We start from the raw sequence: 26,910 nt of genomic DNA, 5'->3' as shown, positions 1-26,910 counted from the left end.
GCGGGCTGCGTGGGGAGGGCAGGGCAGAGCCGGCGGGCAGGGCCTCCCACGCCGGGAGAGGGTTTTCTCACGCTGTTGTTGCAGGGGGATGGCGAGAGGGAACTTTTAGACTTACCCTTCCTACCCCTGCAGGGAGAGCGGAGATAAACTCCGGGTTAAAAACAAAACAGCGTTGAAAGAGGAGGAAGAAAACCCCACGTGAATCTAACTCGAATCCTCCTGCCAGGGTTTGTGATTCATAGTTTTAAATACAGGAAGGTCGCTGCTTGGTCTTTTTCCTCTTTTCGATGGAAAGAGGGTGGGTTTTTTTTCTCTTTCCTGGTGCTGTGTGGACGTCCCGGGAGCGGTGGGCTGCTGCCCGCCCGCCCGCCGGAGACCGAGATCGGGCTGCTAAGGCACCTGCAAGGCCCTTATCGGGCATCCGCTGAGCTGAGGTTTTGTCTTTTTTTGTATAAAAACAAGCCTAAAAAGCTTTCTGGGAGAGGGGTGGCCATGAAGATGAGGAGTCCGCTGATTTTTCCTGTGCGCAGCTAGCTGGCAGTGCCGTTCCTGCTTACAGGTGTGCATGGAGATATATATTTATGTATATATTTTCGATATAGATATATTTTTACATAGATGTAGAGATATAAAAATATATATGTAGATATATGTTTATATTTTTTATGTGTCTACATATAGGTATATATGACTACACATATAGATAAATCTAAAATATACTACATATATATTTATATTTTTCTGTGTGTGTGTGTATATACAATGTATGTATTTATATATATGGTCATTGCTAATGGCCAGAAAAGCTCTTAAAAGGGTCCTATAAATACCTTATCAAGAAACGCCCGAGTGGTGAGGGCAGGGAGTATCGGGTGGGCGAGAGCCCGCAATAAAACCCTCGCGGGGGTTGCGCTGGGTGCATGCCATGGCCCTGCACAGAAGGGCCATGTCCTGCCCAGCCTTCCTCATCCTCAGCCCCGACTGGAGCAGTGGTGTGAGGGGATGAATTCCGGGGGCTGGTTTTAGGTTGTTAAACAGGGAGAGATGCGCGCCCCAGTGTTGCTGGGGCTGGGGCCCCTGGTTTCCCCAGGCTGTGGGGGGCCGGTGGAAGCCCCCCCATCACCTGCACGTCCATTCTCTTCTTCCTCTGTCCTCATGTCCATCGCTCCCCTTTGCTCTCTGCAAGCGTTTGGCAGGGGGAGCTTTGCTTTCCCTTTTCTTTTGGAAAGCACTCGGCTGCTGGACGAGGGTGGCTTTGACCCAAACAAGCACGTGCTGCCTCTCCGAAGCCCCAGTGCCCGCAGGATCGGTGGTTGCTCTCCCGTACTGTTCATTTCCATGCACCTGCGACGTTGTGAGCGAGCGCAGGGGCCGTTCCCGGGGTCCTGGCCCCGCACGGCGATCTGGGCCAAACCTTCCACACGTCAGCATCCTGGATGGAGGGACTGACGCACGGAGACAGCTCTGGTGCTCCCCGCAAGAGCTCCTCTGCGAGGAAACGCTGGCACGGAGCTGAAAGCATTGCATTTCCCCAGCAAAGAGACACCGAAGAGGGTTTTATAGGGATCCCAGCAGCAGCCCCGGGTGGGATGTGCGTGGGGCTGCCCAGGGGATCAGGCTCAGCCGGATTCTTGGGATGCACGTGGAGGTTTCAGGACGACGTGGAGATGTTACTGCTGACCGCTGCAGCTTTCCTTCGGGAAACGAAAGCCTGATGGTCCCCAGTGCCATTTTTTTTAACACCAATAGGCATATAACTCACTTTAAAGGCCAGATCTGGTATAAATGTTATTTGATGCTAAGGTGGGAGTACGTGCCTTGCGCAGCCTCCTTGTCCTGGAAACCATTAGGAGGACGGCTGCATACTCGGGTTTTTGCACAGAGACTATCTGCTAATGTAATAGTCCCCGTGGAAACTTTAGTGCTCGGGAATATTTTGCGGATTTGGGAAAAATCCCAGGAGGATTTTTGGTTTCATACAGCAATTGCTTTTTGGCAGCTTTGGGATAGATGTAATCTGGTTCCCATTTGCATCCCAAATTTTTAAATGGAACAGCCTGCCTTCGGCTTAGGGCAGAAGTAGAAATAGATGGAAGTAGATAGAAAATAATAGTAATAACAAAAGAACAACATCACCTCATAAAAAAAATTGCTAGGGCAACTTTTCTATTGAAATGTTGCATTTAGGAAGTGTATCTGTCCTTTTTTGGTCCCTTAAGTGACTTTTTCAGTAGGTGGGATGCTGCTTTGGATTTAAATCTGGAGTAAATCTGTAGAAGCTGGTGAAATCACTCCAGATTTGGACCAGTGCATGCGAGGGCAGAGTTTTGCATTGCAGTAAGGTGTACCCCGTGTGTGGCAGCAGGTTCTGCAGCGTTTGCTGGCTCTTGGTGGCCTTGCCCAGCCCCGGCATGTCCCACTGCAGTGCGTGGCCGTGCCTTTCCCCACGCAGCACACGTCAAGGCAGCACCTTTCGAGGAGCGGGGTGATCTATAGGGGATGCCACATCTCAGGAAAACATAGCGTGGGATTAAGTAACTGAGCAATACTTGGTTATCTGCTCTGACCATATTGGTTAGCACAAATATAAAAGTGATTTAGACAACAGTAACTCCAGTGGCCAAGGCTCAGGCTGGAAAATAATGACATTATTTTATTAATTTAATTCAATTTAATGAATAATTTAATGAATGAAAATACTTCTAGTGAAATCCAGTCTCCATTTAAGACCTCAAACAGCTGAAGTCATTAAAAAACTGTTATTCCTCTGCCCTCCCTCCTCACTGTGTATGTCATGGGCAGATATTTCAGTGAAGTCCCTGCCGGGCTGGGGGACGACACGCAGATCCCCCGAGGTGTCTGGAGGGCAGGAGGCATCCGGGTCCCCCCCAGGGACCTGGTCTGGGCTCCTGCATCCCGCAGAGGCGGAGAGGCACTTCTTGGGGGGGGCACCCCGGGATGGCTACCTGGAGTGGGCAGGGGGTCCCTGCCAGTGACACGTCCCATCCCCTGGGACGTGTCCCCCTGCCTGCGACGTGCATTGTTTTGGGGCTGGTTTTGAGGCGGCGGCTCCACGCCATCAGCTGTTACTGTGATTTTCCCTGTTCTAAATCTGAGCTCAGCCATCTGGGAGCGGGAACTAAAGGCAATTATCTTGTTAGCACTTCTGTGTATAATACCTTTATTAAATTTTTGCATTTTAAAAGTGGCTGAATGTAAATTGCGTGTAATGATTTAATAATGGAAGGCTCATAATTTTAGTATATATTCTGGTGGGAAGAATGTTTAATTTCTTTTTCCTTTAGACATGACACTTAAGAATGCAAGGGCTCCTCTCAGTGTAGGGCTATCACGAGCAGTTCTTCACACGGATCAAATGAAGAACTGTGGATCCTTAGCCTATGGTTTGTTGCCTGTGTTAAAAAAAAAGGAAAAGCTCTAGAAATCTGAAGATCCATATGATAGAGTTCAATGCCTGCATTTCCAGTTAGAGAGTACTGTACAGTCTTTGTACTATTTTTGTTCTGTCCTTATCCCAGGCTCCTTTGTATGCTGCAAGTTTGTGGGAATGACTCAGGGAGAAAGCTATTTAACCTAAAGGACACCACTGGCAAAAAAAATAGATGGATAACGAGCGATGTCAGTGACTGCGAGTGGGAACCGAGAAGAATATTTTTGTGTATCTGAGGAAGAGGATCCTGAAACCTCCTCCAAATGGGGAAAAAAAAAAAAAATCCTCTTCTTCAGATGCTGTTTATTCAGTTCAATAAAGGAGTTTTATAATACGGTTGCTCGAAGTAACAAGGAACTAGACTGAATGATCCACAGTCCTAGGTCCTATTTCACTTCTGGTTAATTAATGGAAGGGCTTAAATATCCAAGTGACACGGATCATGCCAGTGCTTTTCTGTAATGTGATCGTTTGTAAAGGCAGTAAGTACAGTTAATCATAGCTTAAACTCCTGCTTTGCAAGTGTCTTGTCTATATGTTGTAGCTGGTTGATTTATGGGGTTTTTTTTTTCCCCCAGTGGAAAAAAAAATTCCTTCCCTAAGAATTGGCGTGATGAATTTTTATCTTGGAGTTTTTTTATGGCTTGGAAATCAGAATTTATGGTGGAGTGAAAATGTCTGCAGACTCTTTGCTGTGCTGACAAGCGGCGCGGCTGTAGCAGAAGCGTTGTCTCACTCATGAGCTCCATGTCAGCCTTTGTATTTCACTCTTTTATGGAGAGTTTCTTCCCTTACTTTCAGCGCTGAATAATACTTGCCCTTTTATCTTGGAGCAGCAGCGCTGACATAAGTTGTCGTTGTGCCACTGGCACTTTGATCAAAGTAGAAATTTCAATTATTGATTCAATTCTTTGAATAAATTTAGGCTGGCTATGTATCGTAGACTCACTGTTATAGCTGCATAGGCAAATGTATAGCTCATAACATGTAGAGGCCTTTAAAATGCACATATTTCTGCAAAGCCTAGTGCAGCCACCTAAGGAACATGCATCCCCTCTTCCATTGGGTTGATGTCCAGATAACTGCTCGGCACCAGTGAAAATACTCTGCCTGCATCCTGCCTCTTCTCCAGGGGTGAGCCTGAGAAGGGGGGAAAAAACCAGCGGATTATTTTAGTCATAAAACCTGTAACCATCCTAGATGAAAGAGCTGTGATGGGCACTGTTTGCCCCCACACGCCCGTGCACCTGATTTCCATCGGGAAGGCGCGGGCATCCGTGGGGGATCTCCCGGGCAGGCAGACTTGGCTCTTCTCTTTCCTCTATCCATCTGATCTCATGCCAGGTTCAGAAGCTGCTTTCAAGGCGCCTTTGCTTTGCTTCGCTCATAGCTTTTTTGCTTGTCCGCTTTGTTTTTTGCTGACGGGAAGCGTATATGAAAATAAGCGTGTGAGGCTGAAGTTTCACGGAAAGCGTTCATCCTTGTAGGCAGTTAAATTTGGATGTGTTGGCATGATTCCTTGGGAGAGATGGGGTTTGGCTGCCTCCATCGCCTTTTCTCGTTAGTCTTGCTAGTGCTTTCTTGGACGATGCACTTTTTGGAGAGTGAAATGACAGTACCGGAGCTGGGAGACTCCAGGAGCTCTTCTCGAGCAAGGGAATAGCGCAACATGGATCCCAGAGCTAACACTGGGATGAGGATTTCTTTTCCCAGAGCAGGCAGCTGCGGAGGTGGGGCTTGGTCTGGTGAACCCTGCCAGGCACAGGGGTGAGGCTTCTCCCGGCTCAGATGTGGTAGATCCACAGCTTTCATGTGGGAAACGAGAGGTGCTGCTCTCTCACATCTGGTGTGCGTTATGGCGGTTGGATTTCTCTCCTGCAAGATGTTGCTCTGCTCCTGTGAAAATAATATTAGCGATGCTTGTTCAGTCCTTGCGGGGCTCGGGAGCCCTGGCAGCGGATGCGAGGTTCCCAAGCAGAATTACAGGGTGTGGGGGTGAGTCGGCCACCCCAGAAGTGACCTAGAAAACCTGCGTGTCTGCTGGGGAGCTGCTGATGGGAAACGATCATCAATGTGTGCCTGAGTCCCTGTGCTTCACTGGAGCTCTGGCTGCAAAGGAGTCCCAGTGCGGCTGGAAAAGAGCTGCTGGTGGTACCAAGAGCATCCTTTGCAACGCTGTTGGAAGTGGCACCTCCTTTTTGTAGATAAACCAAGAAACGGGACACGTGAGTTAATTTTTTCTGAGCCAAAGGAAACTCAGACCTGCCTCCCAGCCTTGGGAGAGGGACACGGCTCTGTGGCTGGGGTACAGTGATCCCCCCTCTCGAAACTGGGCTGATGCTTAGGAGAGAAAGTAAGGTTTGTGGGCCAAGACGCGCATGGAGGGGTGGCCGGCCTCGACAGAGGGTCCCTGCAGCCTGTTGGACGGACTGATGGGTCCACCCTGGGGAATCCATGGCACAGGCTTTGGGCAGCCCCTGGGACCCTGGAGCACTTTGACGCTCCTTTTGTTATTTCCCTTAAATAATTATTGTCCTTTCTTGTTGACCTGAGATTTTTATGCAGCGACAGGGCAGAGAAAATATTTTAAATGTGGAATAAGGTATTTATACTCCTTTCTGGCTTGGCTGTGAGACAGAAGGACAGATGCAGGCTTGGAAGCGATGTCATTTTTGTTCTGTCATTTTTGGACCTCCCTTACAAACCGCGGCAGAGTTTATAGGAAAGTGTAAAGCTGCCTTACTTACTTTTTAATTTCAGATGATTGCTTTGGATGTTTTTTGAAATGCCTCGGTCTCTTTCAAACCGCTCGGTCAGTAGGGTACAAATTGGAAGAGGATTTTCTGGAGGACAGCTCTGTGTTTTTGTTTGTCTGGGTGGCTTTTGGGTGGCAGAGGAGGAGCCGTACGTGCCGTCAGCGCGGGCTGTGCCTCAGGCAGCCGCAGAGCGGTGCCCGGGTGGGCAGCAGGCTGCAATGGACTCCCTCAAGCTGTTGCCTCTAAAGAGCAGCAAACTGTCCTTGCACAATGGGCATTTTTTCATGTTTTACTGAAGGTGAGAACAGTAGTACAGTTTGGCTGTAAGAAAGCCATCTTCTCTGACTGTTTTTGTGAGGAGGAAATGTGCCTCTTGGAGATGCCGTTATTGCTCTAAAAACATGGCTTTCCTGTAATGTTGCTTCCTATGAGGTTTTGCTTTAGATCCTTTTCAAAACCAGACTGAAACCACATCAGAAACAGGAAATATTTAAGTGTTGCTCCTCTGTCTCTGGGTCCTTGCTGACTGTCTGGTGTTAATCTTAGCAAATGATTCATTGAAGTGGTTCTGAATCTTCAAACGAATTGCACTGCTGTGTAATAACCCTCCAGGATAATACATCCGCTTCTGTGCAGCATAATGCTTGTTTATCTTAAAAAACACCCCAAACAAACCAACCAACCAACCCCCCCCCAAATGAATTGGTGTCAGGCAGTCACTTGGACATGGGAGAGTCAGTAGAGATGCAGAAATGGAGGCCTGCAGCTGCCCAATTCAGCAAGGACTGACCTGGGCCAGAAATGTGGTCATGTCTCCCAGGTTGGCTATAAGAGACACAACACCGAAATATATAAGGGAATTGAAGCCGTGATGTCTATGGACTGGGCTGTATCCTGGCACGCTGGGACCGAGGGGGCTGGGCTGGCTTTGGGAAGGGGAGAGGAGAGGGCACAGCACGGCTGGCAGCTGCCTGCGGGCACCTACAGAGGTGATGGGGTCGGCTCTTCTTGGCAGCAGCAGTGACAAAACACGAGGCAGCAGCCATGGTTTGTGGCTTAGGACGTTTGGGCTGGGTGTGGGTGGAAAGCCCTTCCCTGGGGACACGTCCTTGGAGGGGTGATGGTCTCCATCGTAGGTTGCCCTCGACCAGCTGATTAACCGTGGCCTCTGGGCACCACTGCTCTGGCACCAGGATTCAGTTGTAGGGATGAAAATTGCTTTTTTGGTGAGCGTTGTAGAAGAATGGGGAGGTTTGGGGAAGGAACAAGTGCCTGATCATTGGATGGGCACCTTGCACCCCAGCAGAGGTAGATGTAACAAACCCTTTCCCTCCAGAGCGGGGAGCTGGGATTTAGGAAGCTCCAGTGACAGCAAAGGGGGAAAGAAAAAAGGCTCATGCCTTGCTCCAGATGGCTCATGAGGCCTTGCTAAGCTTTCAAGTGGCGCGTTACTGCCCATGATCTGGATTGTGGCCACACGCCAAGCACTGATCTTTCGGCAACTGTTTTCTGTTTTACACATAAACTGGCTTTCCGTGCCAGTAACAGCTGACATTTTATTAAAACCGACTGTGAATGAACATAAAATACCGTTACGTCATTTTTAACATCGTAAAACTTCATTACATCATTTTATGATGATAAAACATCAACATGGGTACAGCAAAGTGCAGTGGTTTCTGCCTGGGTCGGAGCTACTTGGTTTTGACTCTGGTATGACAGAGGTCAGAAACTGAGCGGTTTGGCAGATGCTGGCATTTACCAGTCCTGATTTTAGTAGAATATTGCTTTGCCACAGCCACCAAAGACAAGTGGTTAGGTGAGAATTTCTGCTCTTATTACAGAAAAAACAAGTCTTTATTCTCTATTTTGCATCTCGGAAAATTTGAAACCATGACCCAAGGGTGCCTACAGAATGCAGAAGGCAAGTGTACAGTTTTACTAACAGTTTCTTTCTTTTAAATGCTGTTTGGTGAGTGGTGAGGCCAAGCCAGTAGTTGCTGGCTGTTCAGGTTGCCTGTGATGCTTGAAGCCGCTCGTCTTCCTTGGGTGTGTGAATTTTCTTTGTTTCACCCCAGTCCACTTTTTATTCATAAAGCAAACCTGGGCTCAAAACTCCCTTGTTTGATACAGGATTCCTGATTCCAAGGCAGGACTGTGTGCGTGGAGGAGCAGTGAAGGGTGTCTTTAATGCTATTCTCTACCAGAATAGAGTAATAATGTTGGAAATTAGGGTTCTTGAGATTTTTCTTGGGTCTGTATCAGCATCAGCACAAATTCCAGACCCCGTCTACCACACTCATTTTCACAAACATATTCGGCTTAGATCTACTCAAGTGAGCAATCTTTCCCTCTTGCTCTCTAAATATAGATAACTGCCATACACATTCATGCATAATATGAATGGTAAAGTGATGAATTCATTAACATTTTGCAGGAATGCCTATTTCCTCTCCTCTGGGCACAGAAGAAAATAGTATCTTCATGCCTGTAGAGAAGAGGGGCTGGATCCTGCCCCCCACTACCCCACTCCATGCAGGGGCGTGGGGTTAGCGGTGACCTGTACGTAAGGAAGAGAGCAAAGCAACCTCCCTCTGTAATATATGCCAGTGAGCATGCAGTTAGCTGAGCGCAAACCAAGCAGTCGGGATTAGTAAGTCCAGGTCATCCGTGGCCGATGGTTTTTCCCGCAGAGCAGGATGTTACAGGTCCCTGTGCATGTGGGCTTCCCGCCCCGCCGGGACAGACGGATGCCCTGCTGGGACGAATGGACACCCAACGGGTACCACTTTGAGCCCTCCACCTCCTGCTCAAGCAAGTGCCTCGGCAGTGGCTGGTGGCGGAGGTCGATGGCCGTTCCCTTAGTCTAAAACCTGTGGCAACTGGTGGTGTAAGTGGAGAGTGACTCTGCTGTGTCCCCGCTGCACCAGGGCACTCGGGGCCAGGAGATGTTCACCTCCAAGGTTTGGACCTCAAAGAGCCTTCTTTTTACAGAAATGAGGTAGTGCTCAGAAAAGTAAGTAGGAAGTGGAAAATGATAGAATCATAGAACAGCCCGGGTTGGAACGGACCTTAAAAGATCATTTGGTCTAACTTTTTGTGGGAAGAGAAGATGACATTATCTAGCACCCTGACCAATTGCATCTGAAAACCTCCAGTGATGGGGACTCTACCATGTCCCTGGGGAGGTTGTTCCAGTGAATGATTGTTTTCACCTTAAAAAATATCTTTCTTATGTCAAGATAAAACCTCTCCTAGTGCAACTTGTACCTGTTGCCCCTTGTCTTCTCTATGTAGCTCCTTGTGAGGAGAGAGCGTCTGTCCTCTTTGTAGCCACCCTTTAAGTACTGGAACATTGTGACGAGGTGTGTCCCCCAGCTTTCTCTTCTCCAGGGAGAAAAGACCTAACTCCTTCAGTCTTTCCTCATAGGGCAAGTTCTACAGACCTTTGATCATCTTCGTGGCCCTCATTTGGACCCTCTCCAGTCTGTCTGTGTCTTTCTCGAATTGTGGGGTCATGCCAATGTCATTCCTGTCTTGAATTGTGGGGTCAAGCCAATGTCATTCCTGGCTTAACACTGCTGTGATGCATTTTGTATGAGCGTGTTAAAACAAGCACTGCTGGAGAAAGCCACCCGAGAGCAGATTTAGGATGAGCCTTGTTGCTTGCCAGGAGAACTTGTTCTTGCTCACTGATTGTGAAAGGGGCTGGGGGACTAGTCCAGCCGTCGATGTCTGTGGGATGCCGGAGCTCGGGCGTGCGGCTCCTGTGCAGTCGGTCTGCCAGACACATTCCCATGGCCCTGCAGCTACATCCTCTCCTTACCTTATTAAGAACATCTGGACAAAGTGATTTATAAACTCTCTCCCTTGATAGCGTTGGCTGTATTTTATGTCTCAGCAGTTTTCTGTATTGCTGAACCTGAGCAGATTCATGAGCAGATTTAGTGGTAAAGCCTGTCCCAGACTTTAGCCCTGTTGAATGTGTGGCTGGGTCCTCACCTATCCTTCTTTCCTTTTTTTTTACTCACTCCCTCTTTCAGTTTTACGCTGGCTCTGTTGGCTTCATGTCCTGGGGCCATGCCTTGATTTGTGAGGCTGTCATTTGTCACTGTTAGCTCTTATAGGCCTTGCTTTGTGCCTGGACTGGGGACTTTGAAGGCCAGGCTGGGTTGGTGCATAAAACAGCACTGATGACTTGGTGGCTGCTTCTTATTCCTCAGAGCTAATGTGTTATTTGGGTGGTGAGGACAGGAGAGGTGGTTTGCTCAGTGGCCTCAGCAGGGCTTCTTAGGCACCTAGCCATGCTCAAGAAAATTTTTTTGGCCTTCTGTCATAAGTCATGGCTTTATATTTGGTCATTCAAGTGGTTTCTTTACTGACATCCCATTCTTCTTTCTTACAGGCTCCACATCTGTTTGTTACAAGCCTACCAGCCCAGTCCAGGTACTAGAAGACACTGGCTTTCTTTACCAGGATCACCAGTTGTTTGCTGGCAGGCATGAAGTTTCTCCCCTAACATCCGAAGCGATCAGTGCCAAAGAAAAAGCTGGTAAGTGCGTGGCCACGCTTCCATACGAACCCACCACATTTACTTCCAGGCTGCTCCCGAAGCATAAATTGAGCCGTTCAGACCATTTACAAATAATATTTACAGAGCTGAAGGCCAGCTTCTCATCCTCGGTAGAGTCAAAGGGGAGTTACCTTTGACTTGAGTGTTATGACCCACCATCATTTGTCACCTGTGCTTGCAGAGGATGCAGCATTTCTGCTTGTCCTTCAGGACATGTCTGCTCTTCAGCAGCTGGATCGAGGTCCGTAGCTTTTATCTGATGGAGCAGGACCGCAGGCACCCTGTGTTAGGCTCACTGTGGTCAATCCTTTGATCTCCATAATAGGCAGCTAAAGTACATCTCCCAGATATAGGGTTGCTAACAGATGACTAGTGCAGGGGTGGAAATCCTTCTCATGTATGATAAAGAGCTGCCTTGACCATGTGACATTGGCTTTATCCACTTTCCTCAGGCTTATCTCGGGCATAGTCTAACAACCTAGACTGTGAGCTTTCTGGTATGTTAGGGAGATTTTTATTGCATGTCTGCAAAAATGTCCAGTATGGTGAGGCTTCTGTGTCCTGTGATAATAACATGAATAAAGCAGTAAGAGTTTGCTATAACTATAGGGACATATAAAATAAATGGATACTTGGCTGTTGTGCAAACAGGTAGATGGAGATGTGTGTGTGTCTGTGCATCTTGCTGGCTCAAACGCCTTCCCCGGGGAGCTGACAGACCCTCTGAAAGCTGGTGGCCAGGCTGCAACCCCAGTGAGTCAGACTGGCAGGCGGATAACATTGTCTCAGGGAAGGCAGGAGAGGTGTATCTTGTAGGGCAGGTGTGGAGTGAAACAGCCTGGGAATCTCTCCCCCTCGAGCCCCACAATGATCTTTAAGGCTTTTGCCACAGCAATGTTAGTGGAAATGACCTATTCTTGTAGTTAAGAGTTGAAGGCTTTTCTTCCCCTCTGGCATCGGGGTTGTATATGTTATCCCACAGCATGTGCAGTAACTGATGAAACCTCAGGGAAATACCAGACCTCAAGAAAAAGTTTGCTTTTTAACTACTTTCAAATGCCAAAAACCAAATGTAAGTCCTTCTGACAAACTCCTCTGAGAATTGGAAACAGCAGGAGAGACGGAAAGTTGCCAGGAATGACCTCAAAAAACTGAACTGAAAACAGCACCTCCTTCTTGCCTAGGGACATGGGAGGTCTCTGTCCAGAGCCGTGGGCTTATTCTCACTTTTGTCCACACTGGGGTCTTTCAGGAGCACACCTCTGGGCTCAGACACTCTTCAGACAGACGTTTTACACCACTTTTGGGATGGGTGTGGGAGGAGGGCTCCAGGAGGGAGGGATTCTAACCTCCCAGCCATGGTTATATGCTATTAGATGCTTAGCTGCAGGCAAGCTCTACTGCATAAATAGTGCAAAAACGGTGCCATTGCCTCTGAATGACTTCAGTAGCCTGTGTTAGGGCTGTGTAGCTAATCCGTCTGTGCTCTTTTTAAAATGCTGGCATTACATCTATGACAGTAACGCCTGCAAAATGACAACAGTTAGTATTGACTCCCTTAGAAATAGTGTTATTGGCCAGAAGGGAAATTGCAGTTTTAGGGGAAGATGCCAGAGCACAGGTTATTCTTTAACTACACTTTTAGGACCCATTTATTTTCAGTGTCATTTCACAGTTTTTCTGTGACACATTCTGCATTTTATTTTGCTGTGGCAGGCAGTGCACTTAGGAGGGGATTTGACTCACCTGACTGGCCATCAAAAATGCAGCACCTCGTTTAGTATTGCCATACAGGCTGCCTCTCTAAGCCATGCGAGGCATCTCCAGGGAGGAGGTCAAACCCTGGAACAGGCTTCCGAGAGAGGTGGTGGATGCCCCAAGCCTGTCAGTGTTTAAGAGGCGTTTGGACAATGCCCTTAACAACATGCTTTAAGTTTTGGTCAGCCCTGAAGTGGTCAGGCAGTTGGACTAGATGATCATCGTAGGTCCCTTCCAACTGAAATATTCCATTCTGTTCTGTTCTATTCTATTCCGTTCTATTCTGTTCTATTCCATTCGTATTTTAGAAGAGACCAAATTTCCCTGTGGCATCGCCTGTCCCTCCGCTGACTTGGGAGGGGGTTCAGAGCTGTGGGTATGGGGCGCATGGAATAGTATGGACGGGAGGGCCAGGGAGGGAGTGGGAGTATGTTTTTAGGGGTCACTGAGAACAGAATTAGGGATGACCTGGGCGGGGGGGACAAGCAGGGAGCAGTGCCCTGCCTCCTTCGGTGGCTTCCAGCCACTTCTCCTCTGCTGCCGGGGGGACCCTGGCAGGGCGCTGCCCCTGGGGTGCGTCCTGGGCATGGGGTGAGAGTGGTGGGGCGTAGGAGGGGAAGAAAGGCGGGGGGACACCGGCCCTCCCGGGCAGCAGAGCTAACGGCCGCCTCTCTCTCTCCCTGCCCAGCTGAGGAGACCCTCTGCACCCTGCGCCCACCCAGCTTCCGCCGGGTCCCAGAGGCGGAGATGCGAGGGGCGGAGGAGGTGGCAGCCGGCACCGTCCTGCAGCGCCTGATCCAGGAGCGGCTGAGGTATGGCAACCCCAGCGAGAACATGAACCTGCTGGCCATACAGCACCAGGCGACGGGCAGCGCCGGCCCCTCCAACAGCACTGCCAGCACTCTCTCTTCCGCAGAAAACCTCGCGCCCGAAGACCCGCCAATGGTCCAGCCGTCGGGGCGGCAGGAACCGCAGGGGCAGGAGCACCAGGGGGACGGTGCTGCGATGGAGAAGCAGCCCCGGGCCCCGCAGCCCCCGCACGGCACCGAGGAGCTCCCCACCTACGAGGAGGCCAAGGCCCAGTCTCAGTTCTTCCGAGGCCAGCCGCCGCCGGCCGCCGCCGCGCCGGGTTTTTATGGCGCGTCCGGCCAGAAGTCCAGGACGGAGGGGAGGCCGACGGTGAACCGGGCCAACAGCGGGCAGGCGCATAAGGACGAGGCGCTGAAGGAGCTGAAGCAGGGCCACGTCCGCTCGCTGAGCGAGAGGATCATGCAGCTCTCGCTGGAGAGGAACGGGGCCAAGCAGCACCCCCCGGCCCCGGGGGGCGGGAAGGGCTTCAAGGCGGCCCCGCCGCCCGGCAAGGCCGCGGACCCGCGGGGCCCGCCGCCCGAGTACCCCTACAAAGGCAAGGCGGCGGCTCCCGGCAGCAAGGCGCAGGAGCACGGGCTCTTCTACGGCGAGCAGCCGGCGCAGGATGTCCTCAAGGCCTCCTACGCCGCCCCCCAGCCCGCCCGGGCGGAGGTGGCCCTCGTCCGCTACCAGCCGCCCCCGGAGTACGGGGTCAGCAGGTAATGGCCGTCAGCGGGGCGGCGGGTTTGCCGCAGGGGCCTGATCCGGCCTTGGCTGGAGGAGGCGGCTTCTGCGGGGCTTGGGCCTGGCGTAGACGCGACCCCTGCGAGCTGCGGCCTCAGGGGGACGTCACACCCCCGCGGCCGGGCCTGCATGGGATGGCTGGCGGAGGCACCTCCATCTCCAGGAGGGCCGTATAAAGCATACACGCTGCTTATGCCCTGCTGAAATCTTCCCAGCAGAGCTCACGTGGGGCTTGCAGGGTACCGGGCCCCTCCCGCCGGGCCTCCCGGTGAGCGCGGGTTTATTCCAAGCGCCTTAAAAATAATCCAGAGCGTTTACTCATTGCGAGCTGATCCCCGTGAGCGGTGCGGGCCCTGCGCAGCACCCAGGCGGGTTTGCTGCCTTCAGAGGCAAGCCCGCGCGTTGGGGGCTCCCTTTTCCTTGCTGTACTTAAATACAAGTGTTTCTCCGTCTCATCCCTATCTTTTTGACCGCACAGACAATATTTTGCTGGGTTTGGAAGGCTGGTGTTGTCTGCTGTGGTTGTGGGTGGTTTTCGTGTTGCAAGCTGCCTCATTAAGTCTTTTCCGACCCCAAAATCCCCAAAGGTTTTGTTGGCGTTGACTTAAGTTGCATGCACCTATTTTGCCACAGTGCAGGCACAGAGAAAAGATGGCGCAGCTGACCTGGCTCTTCCTTTCTGCAATTCGTGAGGCATGAAATCAGGGGGTGAATGCTCTGCCTTTCTGTGTTTGCAAAAGTGACGGGTTTCGTGTCAAGACGGGGAGGAACTCGGAGCGTTGCTTTGATGAACGTTGCAAGGCAGTTGTGACAAGCGGAGGGCCTGCACTGAGTGACGCTGGCCTTCCTTCAGCTATACATGTTTAGATTACCAGCCTACCACTGTGCGGAGTTTGTGCAATTTTTTCAGAGTGAGATGATATTCTTAAGAGCTCAGCAAAAATCTCTGTTTATGCTAAGGAACAGCTATACGAACTCGAGGGCAACGGGGTCGAGCTGGGGCCGTGCTCTGCCGCAGCGATTCGCGGTGCTAACAAACGTCTCCAGCACCAAGCAGATTGATCCCCGCAGAAAAGGAGCTGGTTTGGGGGTTTTTATTACTCTGAAAATGCTGATTCAATACCCACAGAGTCTGTTCTGCTGAGTCCGTGTAACCAAGTGGACCAGGGTGCTGCATGCACTGCTGCAGCTAACTGGGAACGGCACTGGTGTTGAGTGGGAAACCCTTTGGGGCGAGTTTCAAAACCTTGTCCAGGTGCCTGATCAGCAAGGTTAATGCTGAGAAACCCCTTGATTTCAGTACAGCTTTCCACACTGGCAGTGCTGGCCAGACCCTGGCCTTATCCCAGCGTCCTGCTGGATCACCCCAGCAGCTGTGGGGAGAAAGCCCCCAGCTCATGATGGTGGTTACTGCTCATTCCCAGTAAGGCAGCATGGTTTAACTCCCAAATCACACTGCAGAGGGGATACCTGCTACCCTTGCATGCTGTTTTCTTCGCATGACAGTGGAGGAATGTCCCTCCTGGCAGGTTTGGGGGCACTGGGGGGATGTGTTGTGCAGCAGAAGACTGGCAGCGTGGCAGAGCAGAGCCACTGCGGTTTGCAGACTTACTAAAAAATTTTGAGTGGTGTCTTTCTTGCGGCTCAGCAAGGGCCTGAATACCTCTCGGTTTGCATATATTCCTGCTGGCTACTCCAGCATGTGTTTCCAGGGGTAGGTTAGGAGTTTGGCATAGCTGGGGGGTTTTTCACCAAAGCTAGGTTTGGTCTAAGGCGTATGGTCTCTCTTGTGCTTTTTCTAAGGTGGTTCTGGGTCCTGGTGCACAGACAGGGTTTTTCAGGTCCTTCTTAGCTCCTTTCACATGGTGCCTGGATTTTGGGGGATGTTTCCTACCTACGTGTTCCTGCTGGCTATGTTTTAGGTGGTAATTAGCGCTAGCAGGACAGTTGCTCACTTGCAGACTGTATCTTGTGCTGTTGTGTTGCACAGTGCCAGCGGCTGCGTAGACGTTTGGCTGCACATGAGATGTCGGCAAGCAGTGGTCTTCATCCTCATCTCGGGCTTTTTTCTGTGATATTTTTTGATACAGGAACATCATCCTTTTACTTTGCTTGAGCACACTAACATATTCACTGTTGGCATTACCCAGACTTGTTCTTAATTGGTATGAGCTGGTTTGGTTTCTTTTCCTGTGCCATATCCGAGCTTATAATTGGCCCCATGGGCTGTAGATCCCCTTACAGCCCTGTTACCTGAGAAGATTTGGGTGACAAAAGCCTTTAGGAAGTGGCAGTAATCCCAGTGTGCTCATCACTTGCCATTTCTCTGTCTTGCAGCAGCTGTGCTCCGGTGCATCCCCGCACGCATCTTGGGCTGCGTCTCAGGGTGGGCTTGCCCAGGGCTGGAATGAGCGTGGTTAAAATGCAATTTCACAAAATGGCCTCTGCCACAAATATTCCTCTCTATGGAGAGGGTTAAGGCCAGTTACCTGTCTGGGGATGTCAGCCCCATCTCTGCTACAGGACTTGTCTGGGCTGCAGCCCCTGAGCCCTGCTGGAGGAGAGCTGGGGGCTGTGTTATGCTGCTGGGTTGCTCCCAAGTGCAAACCTTCCTGTGCCTCTGCTCTTGCTCACTGCTTCCCCCCTTACCTGGGCTCTGGGGAGACTCACAGCCCTCCCCCCTGGCTGGGATGGAGGACCTTGATAAGAGAGGTCGAGGTAGGGGACTACCCGATTTCATAAGGTCAATGGAAGACTAGGGTTTGGAGAGGCTGTTCTCTGTTAGAGGAGCAAGTGAGGTGAGAAACTCCAGCTTTCACTTCATTGGGAGGGCCTGGGAAAGAAGCTAATGGAAACAAAGCTTTGCCTGTAGTCAGATGGGAATCTCATATATCCCGGCATCTCCTTCCCTCTGTCCTGGCCGTGTCTGTTCCTCAGCCCATCCATCCTGGTGTCCTCTGGACAGGGACTGCGCAAAAGGCTTCTGCCTTCCAGAAAAGAGAGGAGAGAAGCACAGAGCTGCATCGGTCCAGGGGAAGCACCCATAGATACCAGGGATGGAAAAGACCTGGAGGGTCACCGATCCCCAACTTCTCCCCAGTCCTTCTGTGACAAGGGAAATGTGGCTGGAAACCCACAAATGCTGGCAGGGCGCTGTTGAAGGAGATTGGATAACTGCAGCTTAACTTGCTTTTTTGGTTTGGCTTTTTTTTTGCACATCACTGGTTTTAAAGGGAACATTGCCTTTATAATCACCGTGGTGAAATCTCACAACTTTACTGTAAATCTCAAGATATTTGGTATTGTCCTGAAGACCTTCTAGAGTCATATGAAGCTGTGGTAACCTCAGCGTTTATATAAATTAGACTTAGTGACCTCTGCTTTATGGAGATTACGATTGCAGAGCAGAGCTTTAACCATGAAGCTTAAAAGGCCAAAAAACCAGAAGGCAAATAAAAAGGAGCCGATATTTGTTCCTGGTTTAAAATATCAGTATTTTTAAGCCAGTTGCATGATGCTTGGGGCCCTGACTCACGACTTTTGAATGCTTTAAGTTGGCCAAGTGTAATAATCTTTAGAAAACCTTTCCTTTCCTAGATGTGCAGCTATTCCTGAATGGTGTCTTTGCTAACTTTCCGTAGGTGCATGTTCAGAGAGTCGCAGCTTGTCAGGTAAAAGGGCTTGGAAATAATCTACTTCAGTCTTTTGCACAACACCGTGATTTAATTCCAGTTTGCGAAATGTTCAGTCCTGGTGATTATAACACTCTCTGTCTGGAGAATCCATCATGACCTTTACAGACTTATTCCACTAGCTAATTGCCATCTCTGGCACAGATCTGCATCTTAGTTTTAGTCTGTATTTTCTAGTTACCAGTTGGGATTTTGCAATATCTTTGTCAGATACAGTGAGGATCCTTGTGCTATTGGTCCTTTAATGCATTTAACAGACGGAGCTTGGAGCCCCGTAATTATTTCACTGTTGTCAAACCCCCTTTTTTCACTGTGGAAAGCCAACCTGGACACTGTTGCAGTACCAGCTGAAACAGAGGCTAATCAGGTATAATATCACCTCTGCAATGCGACTCAGTGTTCCTTGTTTACGTAGCTCATTAACACTTGCCGTTTGAGATATTGGCACCCCTTGTTATCTGGTCAGGCATGTGAGGGTAGTCGCAGCCCAGGGTAGGATTTCCCACCCTTTTACTGTAGCTCGCTGTATTTATTCCTGGGTGGATGAACTTGGGCCTGCTCAAGTCCATTTTGTTTCTCCATGCCCTGCTGAAGCAGTGATCCAGATCACTCAATGCAGTGAATTCTCTTCTTTGCTTCCAGTGTTCCTTGTCAGATCCTGGTATCTTTTATCCAGAATGATTTTGGTCTCCGCACCATTAATAAAAAGCAGATATAATGTAAATGAAGCCTTGAACTGGAAACACCGCTGCTTGGTGAGGGGGACTTTATTCATGGCTACATGCACAAGTCAATCATGCAGACGTCTTTTAATTCTGATTTAATCCATGCATCTTAAAAAGTGGCATGCAACTGAAGAATAAATCTGGGCTGTTTTTAAAGATATACCAGGTTTTTATGTGCCTCATAAAATTCCACCCTGCCTGGAGGTAGAAGCCTATATTCAACTGCTGGAATAGTCTGTGGCTTCTCTGGTTATTTGTGTACTAACCCCCCCCACACACATTACTGCTGTTTTCACACAACCTGTTGATATTTACTCATTCAACCACATGTCTGTGGCTGCTGAGGGGACTACAAGGAGCTCCTTTTCCTCTCCGAGACACCCCAGGCAGGCGGGCACGCTGGCAGCATGGCTGAGCCGAGGGATGTCATGCCCAAGCTGACTTCTGCTGGCGTTTCACTGCGAGGATAGCCAAATGTCATGGTCTAACCCCAGCCAGCAGCCAAGTACCACGCAGCCATTCACTCACTCCACCACCCAGTGGGATGGGGAAGACAATCAGGGAAAAAAAGGTAAAACTTGTGGGTTGAGATAAGAACAATTTAGTAGAACAGAAAGGAAGAAACTAATAATGATAATAACAATAATAATAATAAAAGGATTGGAATATACAAAGCAAGTGATGCACAATGCAATTGCTCACCACTCGCTGACCAATGCCCAGTTAGTTCCTGAGCAGTGATCCCCCTGCCAGGCCAACTCCCCCCAGTTTATATACTGGGCATGACGTCACACGGTATGGAATACCCCTTTGGCCAGTTGGGGTCAGCTGCCCTGGCTGTGTCCCCTCCCAACTTCTTGTGCCCCTCCAGCCTTCTTGCTGGCTGGGCATCAGAAGCTGGAAAATCCTTGACTTACTTAGTCTAAACATTATTTAGCAACAACTGAAAACATCAGTGTGTTATCAGCATTCTTCTCATACTGAACCCAAAACATAACACTATACCAGCTACTAGAAAGAAAATTAACTCTATCCCAGCTGAAACCAGGACAGCCAAGCATGAGCATGGGATGGAGGCTGTGCTTCCAGCTGACGTGGATGCTGGCTGCCCTGCAGAAGAGCTTTGTATTCTCTCCTGGTCTAATCTGCCTTTCATTAAAATAAATGAAAGAGAAATGAAGCTGTTCCCACAGCTTGGGTGATGCCCCTGACATTTCTCCTTACCCTTCTGTGTTATTATCCTGGTTGGTTCCTCTAGGAGTACAGAAGTTGAGGAAGGCAGCTTTTCCTTTGCTGAAAATTAGCTGGGCTTTAGAAAGAGTATCTGTTCTGAGTATGGATCCCTGTGAAGAAATACAATATCCTCTCCCTCTCTTAACTATGGAGGGTATGTTTAATACAGCGTGCGTCTTTTCAGATGATAATTTTGCCCTGAAAATTTTGATGTAATCACGCCCTAAGAAGCCATGCCAAGTCCTTCCAGCACTAATTTGTTACTAACAATTGTTTTCACTAACAAAATAGTGAATTCTGGAGATATGAGTCCAGGTCTGCCGCCCTTTGTGTTTATAAGGTGCTACAACTGTTGCTGATTCTGCAAGCCAGAGGATACTATGAAGGCTATGTCTTGGCTATGGAAAGTCTTCTCCCATTTCTGGCTGTATCAACATTTAATGATGGGTCTATAACTGTGTTTCCTTGCACCATGACCATCAGACTGGCCTTACTGACTTTCCCAGGATCCTGTCTTTTCCTGCACAGTGACAACACTGATTCGTCTATGTCATTCACAGCTACAAAGAATAGCATTTCAAGTCTGCTTCACAACTGTAGAAGTCATAGCTGAAGTCAGGTAGACACCTGGGTCTGAGGTTAGTATTCGCACTCAAGGTTCCTGGTCGATGGGCAGGAATAAGCACCTTTCATGCACTTTTTACTCTCATTGTAAGGTAAAAGCCTGAGGCAGCTTCAAAGAACTGCACCCCAGAAACGCTTATTTCTCTTCACTGACTCAGCTAGAGCATCCATAGTAGATGTGTGAAGTTGTGAGATGAATTCCCTTGGGATAGTCTTCAAGAGATGAAGTAGGCCAGTCTGCCCTAGAGGCAAAGGAGGGCAGAGCATTCAGAGAAAGATGAGCTAAATAGGTTAGAGGTGGGCATTTTAATTATGAATGTAAATGCCATGGTATGTTGGAAACAAAGTCCTTCCTCCACTGGACGCTCTCCCTCCCTACATAGAAGAGCTGCATTGTACCTGTAGCAGAGCAGAGGTGGACTTTCCTTTCCAGAACATTTATAGGCATTTTTGTTTTATTACTTCCTAATACTGCCCTGCTTTATCAAGCAATCACTCTTCTGTTTTTACAATTTCCTGGTAGTCAACAGCAAGTGGACTTTATCATTAATTGTCCTTTCGGGGTTTCTTATTCCTACATACAGCTACAAATTCCCCCAAAATTCCTCTGTGTTGGTCATTCTTGCTCCCGGGGGTTTCAGTATAAGAGGTGTATTAAGACCATGCCTAAATGTGGGGGCTTGGGTGGCCTTGCTGAATTCTGAGGGATTTCTCATGAAAGTGAGGTCCGTGGTCAAGTATTTTACTGAAGACACTATTGCAAGCTTTATACAGCAAGCTATTATATATATTGCAAGCTATACATTACTTAAAAGAGAGAGTGCAGTCTGGTGACCCTAGATGGTAGCCCTTGAAAGGCTCACTGCCTGCCTGGTGCTCTCCATTTGAAAAGCTGATTTCCTTATTTTTTTCTTTTTTTCTTCTTTACATTGCATTGCAGAGGTATATAGGAGCCCTACTTCTACAATAATGTCAACGAAAAAATATGTTTTCAATAGAAGCGTAGCTGAAGTATTGCAGAGATCTCCAAACCTCATAATGTTTCACAGTTTCATGCTTTTAAGAAGGACCACTTTTGATGAAAATGTGTTTGGCTGGAGGATTTTAGCCTGCTCTAATGCAGAGTAAGATCAACATTTAAAATACAGTAGAAGCATTTTGAGAATGTCATTCTTTACTAAGCCTGAAGGAGCTCAGGATAATCCTGATTGCTTCGTTTCTTTGGAGCTTTACATGAGCGGTTGGACGTGAACTAAGCTGATGTTATAATTCCCCTTTTTCTACAAATGTTGATTTGTTATTGTGAATTGCTGTGTTGATTTTATTGCATATACACTCAGAGATTTTGCAGTTGGCTAAGTCAAAATTAAATCGGGACAGATTAAACAAGCAAAAGGAAAGTCAGAAACATGTTCATTATGTTGAACAGCCATGCTTCAAAAGGTGTAATGTTGATTTTGCCCATTCAGTTTCCAAGCTGGAAAACACTTTGAAGAATCTTCTCTCCTGTGGCCGTGGCTATTGACACTCTGGTGCCTGGCTGCTGCTACGGGGTGTAAATCTTTAGTAGCTCAGTAAGTGGTTTGCTGTTTCAAGAAAATTGAGATCCTGGGGATCTTTCCTCCCTCTGTAGTGTAAAGCTAGACAGACAGAAGTGCATGTGAAAAGATTAAACTGATGGGAGGTTGAGATTTCCCAAAAGTACAGTGTTAAGAGTTCCTGCAGGCGTTTTAAGGGTGTATCTATGACCAAAGATTGTTCTACTTCATAATGAAAAAGAAAAATTGCTCTATCATCTCCCCTGGTTTAGATTCAGAGATCAATTTAATTATATTGCTCTAAGCTATTCCCGTAAAGAAGTGAGAAAATCTGTACCTGTAGCAAATCTGCATCTTTGTAGTGGTATAACTGTGTCCAGACAGCCGGGCTTTTACTTGCATCAAATCAGCTGTGGCTTTTATTTTGGTAAAGACAAACTCACACATAGCTGAATTAATTGCTGTGGTAGATGCACAAGTGCAGATCGGTTGTCGGCAGTGCTGAGGAGGTGCTGCATGCTTGGCTGCATTTGCATGTGCTTATGGAGCATCTTTTGCATTGTGAGCGACATCCCTCGCTCATGATGTTCTTTATTGTTTGGATTTTTGAGCAAAAAAATATTCCAGTCCCACAATGGGTGTGGGGTCCCTTGCTGGGTTTTACATGCTGGAGCACCAGAAGGAAAGGGGCGACCTGGGGATGGTGTGAGAGCTGTGCCCATGGTGGGCTGTCCTTGTGATTTGCAGAGCAGCTCAGCACAGGGCTCGCTGGGCTTACTGGCTCGCATGGCCTCAGATCACCAGGCACTGCTAGGAGATGTGGGTTTGGTCTAAGGAAGGTAAAATGAGCCCCCCAGGTCAGTGTGACCTCCCAGGGCACCCTGCTGCAAGGTCCCAGCAGCAGACAGAAGTGGTGAGGCTGGAGAGGCAGTAAACTCCAAAGACAGGTGAGCAGGGAGCAGCATCTTAATCCAGTGCCGTTGTCTGGGAGCTCTGGGGCTACCTTGGGACCACCACGTTGAGGGAGAAGTCCTTTTGCAGCCCTGGGTTTTGCTGAGCACTGTCCAAAGGCCACAGTGCAGATATACCAGCCATAAAGTCATCTTGGGGGTGGGGATGCATGTTCCTCTCCTTTCTGGCCATACAGCTGATCACAGATGCAAGAGAGCAAGGCAGCCTAACACCCCAGATTAAGATGATACACCCCCTGTTGCGATGCCCCCCTTCTTGCTAAGGCAATGTCGAGCAGCACTGCAAATCACTGCAGTCAGTACAGAAGAAAGACCTGTGGTAGCATCCTTTCCTCTGGTGGGTTTTCAGCTCCAGCTAGCATGGTGTTTGATGAGGGGTGTTTTTGCATAGCAAAACTGCTGTAGTTCCCTTTCTCCTGCTTCTCTGCCATTGCATTGCTGCTATGGTGTGCACTGCAGCATGAGACAAGTGAGCAGGGCCAGCGTGGGCAGAGCTTTCACCAGCAATAGCGGCTAAAACTTTGCAGTGTTTCTTAAGAAATGGTAAGATCATGGAACAGATCCTCCTGGAAGATATGTCAAAACATATGGAGGACAGGGAGGTGATTAGAGACAGCCAACATGGCTTCACCAAGGGCAAATAGTGCCTGACTAATCTAGTGGCCTTCTATGATGGAGTGACTGCATCAGTGGATAAGGAAAGAACTATGGATGTCACCTACCTAGACTTCTATAAGGCCTTTGATACAGTCCCCCACAGCATCCTTGCAGCTAAATTGGAGAGATATGGTTTGATGGATGGACTGTTAGATGGATAAGGAATTGGCTGGATGGCCACATCCAAAGAGTTACTGTCAATGGCTCAATGTCCCTGTGGAAACCAGTGATGAGCGGTGTCCCTCAAGGGTCTGTACTGGGACCTGTACTATTTAATATCTTCATCAAGGACATGGACAGTGGGATCAGCAAGTTTGCAGATGACACCAAGCTGAGTGGTGTGATTGATTTGCTAGAGGGAAGTTTGCCACCCAGAGGGACCTTGACAGGCTTGAGGAATGGGCCTGTGCGAACCTCATGAAGTACAACAAGGCCAAGTGCAAGGTCCTGCATCTGGGTTGGGGCAATCCCCAGTATCAGTAAAGACTGGGGGATGAACTGATTTAGAGCAGCCCTGTGGAGAAGGACTTGGGGATGAAAAATTGGACATGAACCAGCAACGTGCGCTTGCAGCTCAAAAAGCCATTTGTGTCCAGGGCTGCATCAGAAGAAGGGTGGCCAAAAGGTCGAGGGAGGTGATTCTCCCCTTCTCCTCTGCTCTCATAAGACCCCACCCGGAGTACTGATCCAGTCCTGGGGTCCTCAGTACAAGACATGGACCTGTTGGAGTGGGTCCGGAGGAGGGCCACAAAAATGATCAGAGGGATGGAACACCTCTCCTGTGAGGAAAGGCTGAGAGAGTTGGGATTGTTCAACCTGGCAAAGAGAAGGGTCCAGGGAGACCTTACTGCGGCCTTTCAATACTTAAAGGAGGCTTATAAGAAAGATGGAGAGAGACTTTTTACCAAGGCCTATAGTGACAGGACAAAGGCCAATGGTTTTAAACTGAAAGAGGGTAGATTAGATTGGACATAAGGAAGAACTTCTTTATGCTGAGGGTGGTAAGACACTGGAACAGGTTGCTCTGAGTAGTTGTTGGATGCCCCATCATGGGAAGTGTTCAGGGTCAGGTTGGATGGGGCTTTGAGCAACCTGATCTAGTGAAAGATATCCCTGCCTATGGCAGGGGATTTGGACTAGATGATCTTTAAGGTCCCTTCTAACCCAGACCAGTCTATGATTCTCTGAATTACTGTATGTTTTGTTGGCTGTATGTAAAGTGCCATACAGCTGACTTTCCTGTCTTCCTGTTCTTTGGAAAGTTTTATCCACTTTCAGTAGACGTTTAGCTCCTAACTCATTAGACTGCACCTTTGCCAGAGAAGTAACATGCCTGGGGCTGAGAGCAAACCCTCCTGGCCCTGGGAGCTGCCTGGAGGCAATGGCTCCTCTGCTGTGCTCCTGAGTTGCTTCCATGGATGTTTAATTTACATGGGGAGACATGGCCTTAGGGTGTGTTCATGCTGCGCAGGTAAAAGCCATCTGGAGGCCAGGGTGAGCTCAGCACTGGCTTTCCCAATGGTGGCTGCATGAAGCTTGGCTGGGATCTTCTTCCCAAGGACACTGAGCCTGGACGAAGGTCTGTGCTGCTGGGCAGGTTAGCAGTGTGCTGCTTTTCAGGAATGGGATCATAGCTGGTCTTTGCTCCATTTCAATACATTTCTGTGCCACGGTGGATGCATTGGGCAAAGCATGAATGCCGGGATGGGAGCGTAGGGCTGTGCGTGCACTGCCTCTGGGGGCCTGCAGGGACCCATTTGCCTTCCCTCTAGTTTGGACAGAAGACACGACTGAATTGCTGGCTTTCCTTGCCATTGTGAGGCTTGGTGGGGACAAGCTTGTTAGAGCAGCGCTGTTCACTTTTAGGGCAGGGCTTTAAAATTGCATTCACTTTTCATCTTGTTCTGCTGCAGTTGAAGGCAGTGATGGGTTATTGTCAGTAGAATTAGGCCAATGCTGAGAGCTTTTGAAAACCCCGCTTTGAGAAGCTGTGTAGGTGCTGAAGACAACGGTAATCATATTTATTATGTATTTATATAGCACAAAATAGTCTGTCTAAAAAATAGCATTCATGGATCTTTGAGGCCAAATGAGGTAAATACATCTGTTTGTTAGGTCTCCTGCCTCGTGTAGGGTACAGAAATAAAGACAATGATAGCTACAGCAAGCCTAATAGCTTGTGGTTAAGCTAAAATACAACTTTCAGAAGGTGCTTGATTGCAGACTTCAGGTGGAGTCCAGCAGCCAGCTTATTTTCCAGCCAAACCAGGCTCTGACACAGATGTCCCCTGTGGTCTGGGTTGAGTCTCTTAGACAAGCGTGGTGTAGAAACGTCACAACTTTGGCATCTGGGCTGAGGAGTGGCTCAGCCTGTGCACAGTGAGGCTCTGCATGGGGCTGCTCACCCTGGCTGAGGCTCCGAGGCTGCCTGTGCGGTGGATGGAGATGGGTCTGGTGCAGACAAGCTTTGAGCTGCTCCCTGCCTGAATTTCCCCCTTTTGAAACAGGGGCAGTCTCCCTTCTCGATATCACAGGGCTGAAATGCAGGACAGAAGTGAGAGACTCCGGTCCCACCTGGCCACGAGCCATAGGGTTACCCTCACTGCTAAGGTGTCCTCCTGGGTTATCCTCCAGCCATTGCAAATTGTGACTTGGGTGAATTAAAGAGCCACCCGCCATCAGAAAGCCTAGCCCACAAGCAAGACTGCTGCCAGCTCGCTTCTTATCGTTCCCCAACACGAGCCTGGTGGATGATGGATGCCGTTAGTCGGGGAGTGACACAATCAGGTCTCGCACTGGAAGATGGCTTTCTTGGCTCGCTGTGATTGACCGGGGCCGTGCCTCCAGTAGCTCCGCAGCAGCTCTTCCCTTTGCTGCTTGCTGAAGCCGCTCGGGGATGCCGCTTCGCTCACATCACTTCCTTTCACCTCCCAATTCAGCCGATCAGCTGGTCTCGCTCCAGGCAGGGAGCGGTGTTCGAAGGGTGAGTAATGCATCCCTTGTGTTTCCTTCGAGCCTGCCGGCTTCTCAGTGGTGGGGTTTGTGGCAAGGGGGGCAGGGAGAGGCTGGCTGGCTGCTGAAATACTAACTGCACACCTAGGCAAAAATGCCGTTTTCAAGTCAATGCTTCTTTTATCTGTTCGTACCGGACGTATACATCCCTGTCAAGAGCAGGCGAGGAGACAATTTGCCAAATCCTGCTGCGATTGTTGGTATTTAGGAGTGACTAAGGACCGGAATCACGACCGTACAGTTATAACTCTATTAATAAACCGCGCAGTCATTAGGTGACAGCTCCTGCGTGCATTTTGAGGGCGCGCGGCTCTAACGCCTTCCCCA

The 26,910-nt window shown here is 49.1% G+C and overlaps 1 protein-coding gene across 1 annotated transcript in view; it reads left to right on the top strand.

Moving 5' to 3' along the window:
• The first annotated feature begins 13,285 nt into the window (after positions 1–13,285).
• AMOTL1 (angiomotin like 1) overlaps positions 13,286–26,910 on the top strand; it is a 44,717-nt gene continuing 31,092 nt past the window's right edge. The window contains exons 1-3 of the mRNA XM_010578216.1: positions 13,286–14,106; positions 18,614–18,627; positions 18,908–18,919. Coding sequence (XP_010576518.1) covers positions 13,286–14,106; positions 18,614–18,627; positions 18,908–18,919 — 847 coding nt within the window. The remainder of the gene's footprint in view (positions 14,107–18,613; positions 18,628–18,907; positions 18,920–26,910) is intronic.

The sequence above is a fragment of the Haliaeetus leucocephalus genome, unplaced genomic scaffold, assembly GCF_000737465.1.
Source record: "Haliaeetus leucocephalus isolate CR32 unplaced genomic scaffold, Haliaeetus_leucocephalus-4.0 Scaffold616, whole genome shotgun sequence".
Lineage (NCBI taxonomy): Eukaryota > Metazoa > Chordata > Aves > Accipitriformes > Accipitridae > Haliaeetus > Haliaeetus leucocephalus.
Note: the sequence above shows the minus strand (reverse complement) of the source record. Positions and strands in the feature narration are given on the sequence as shown.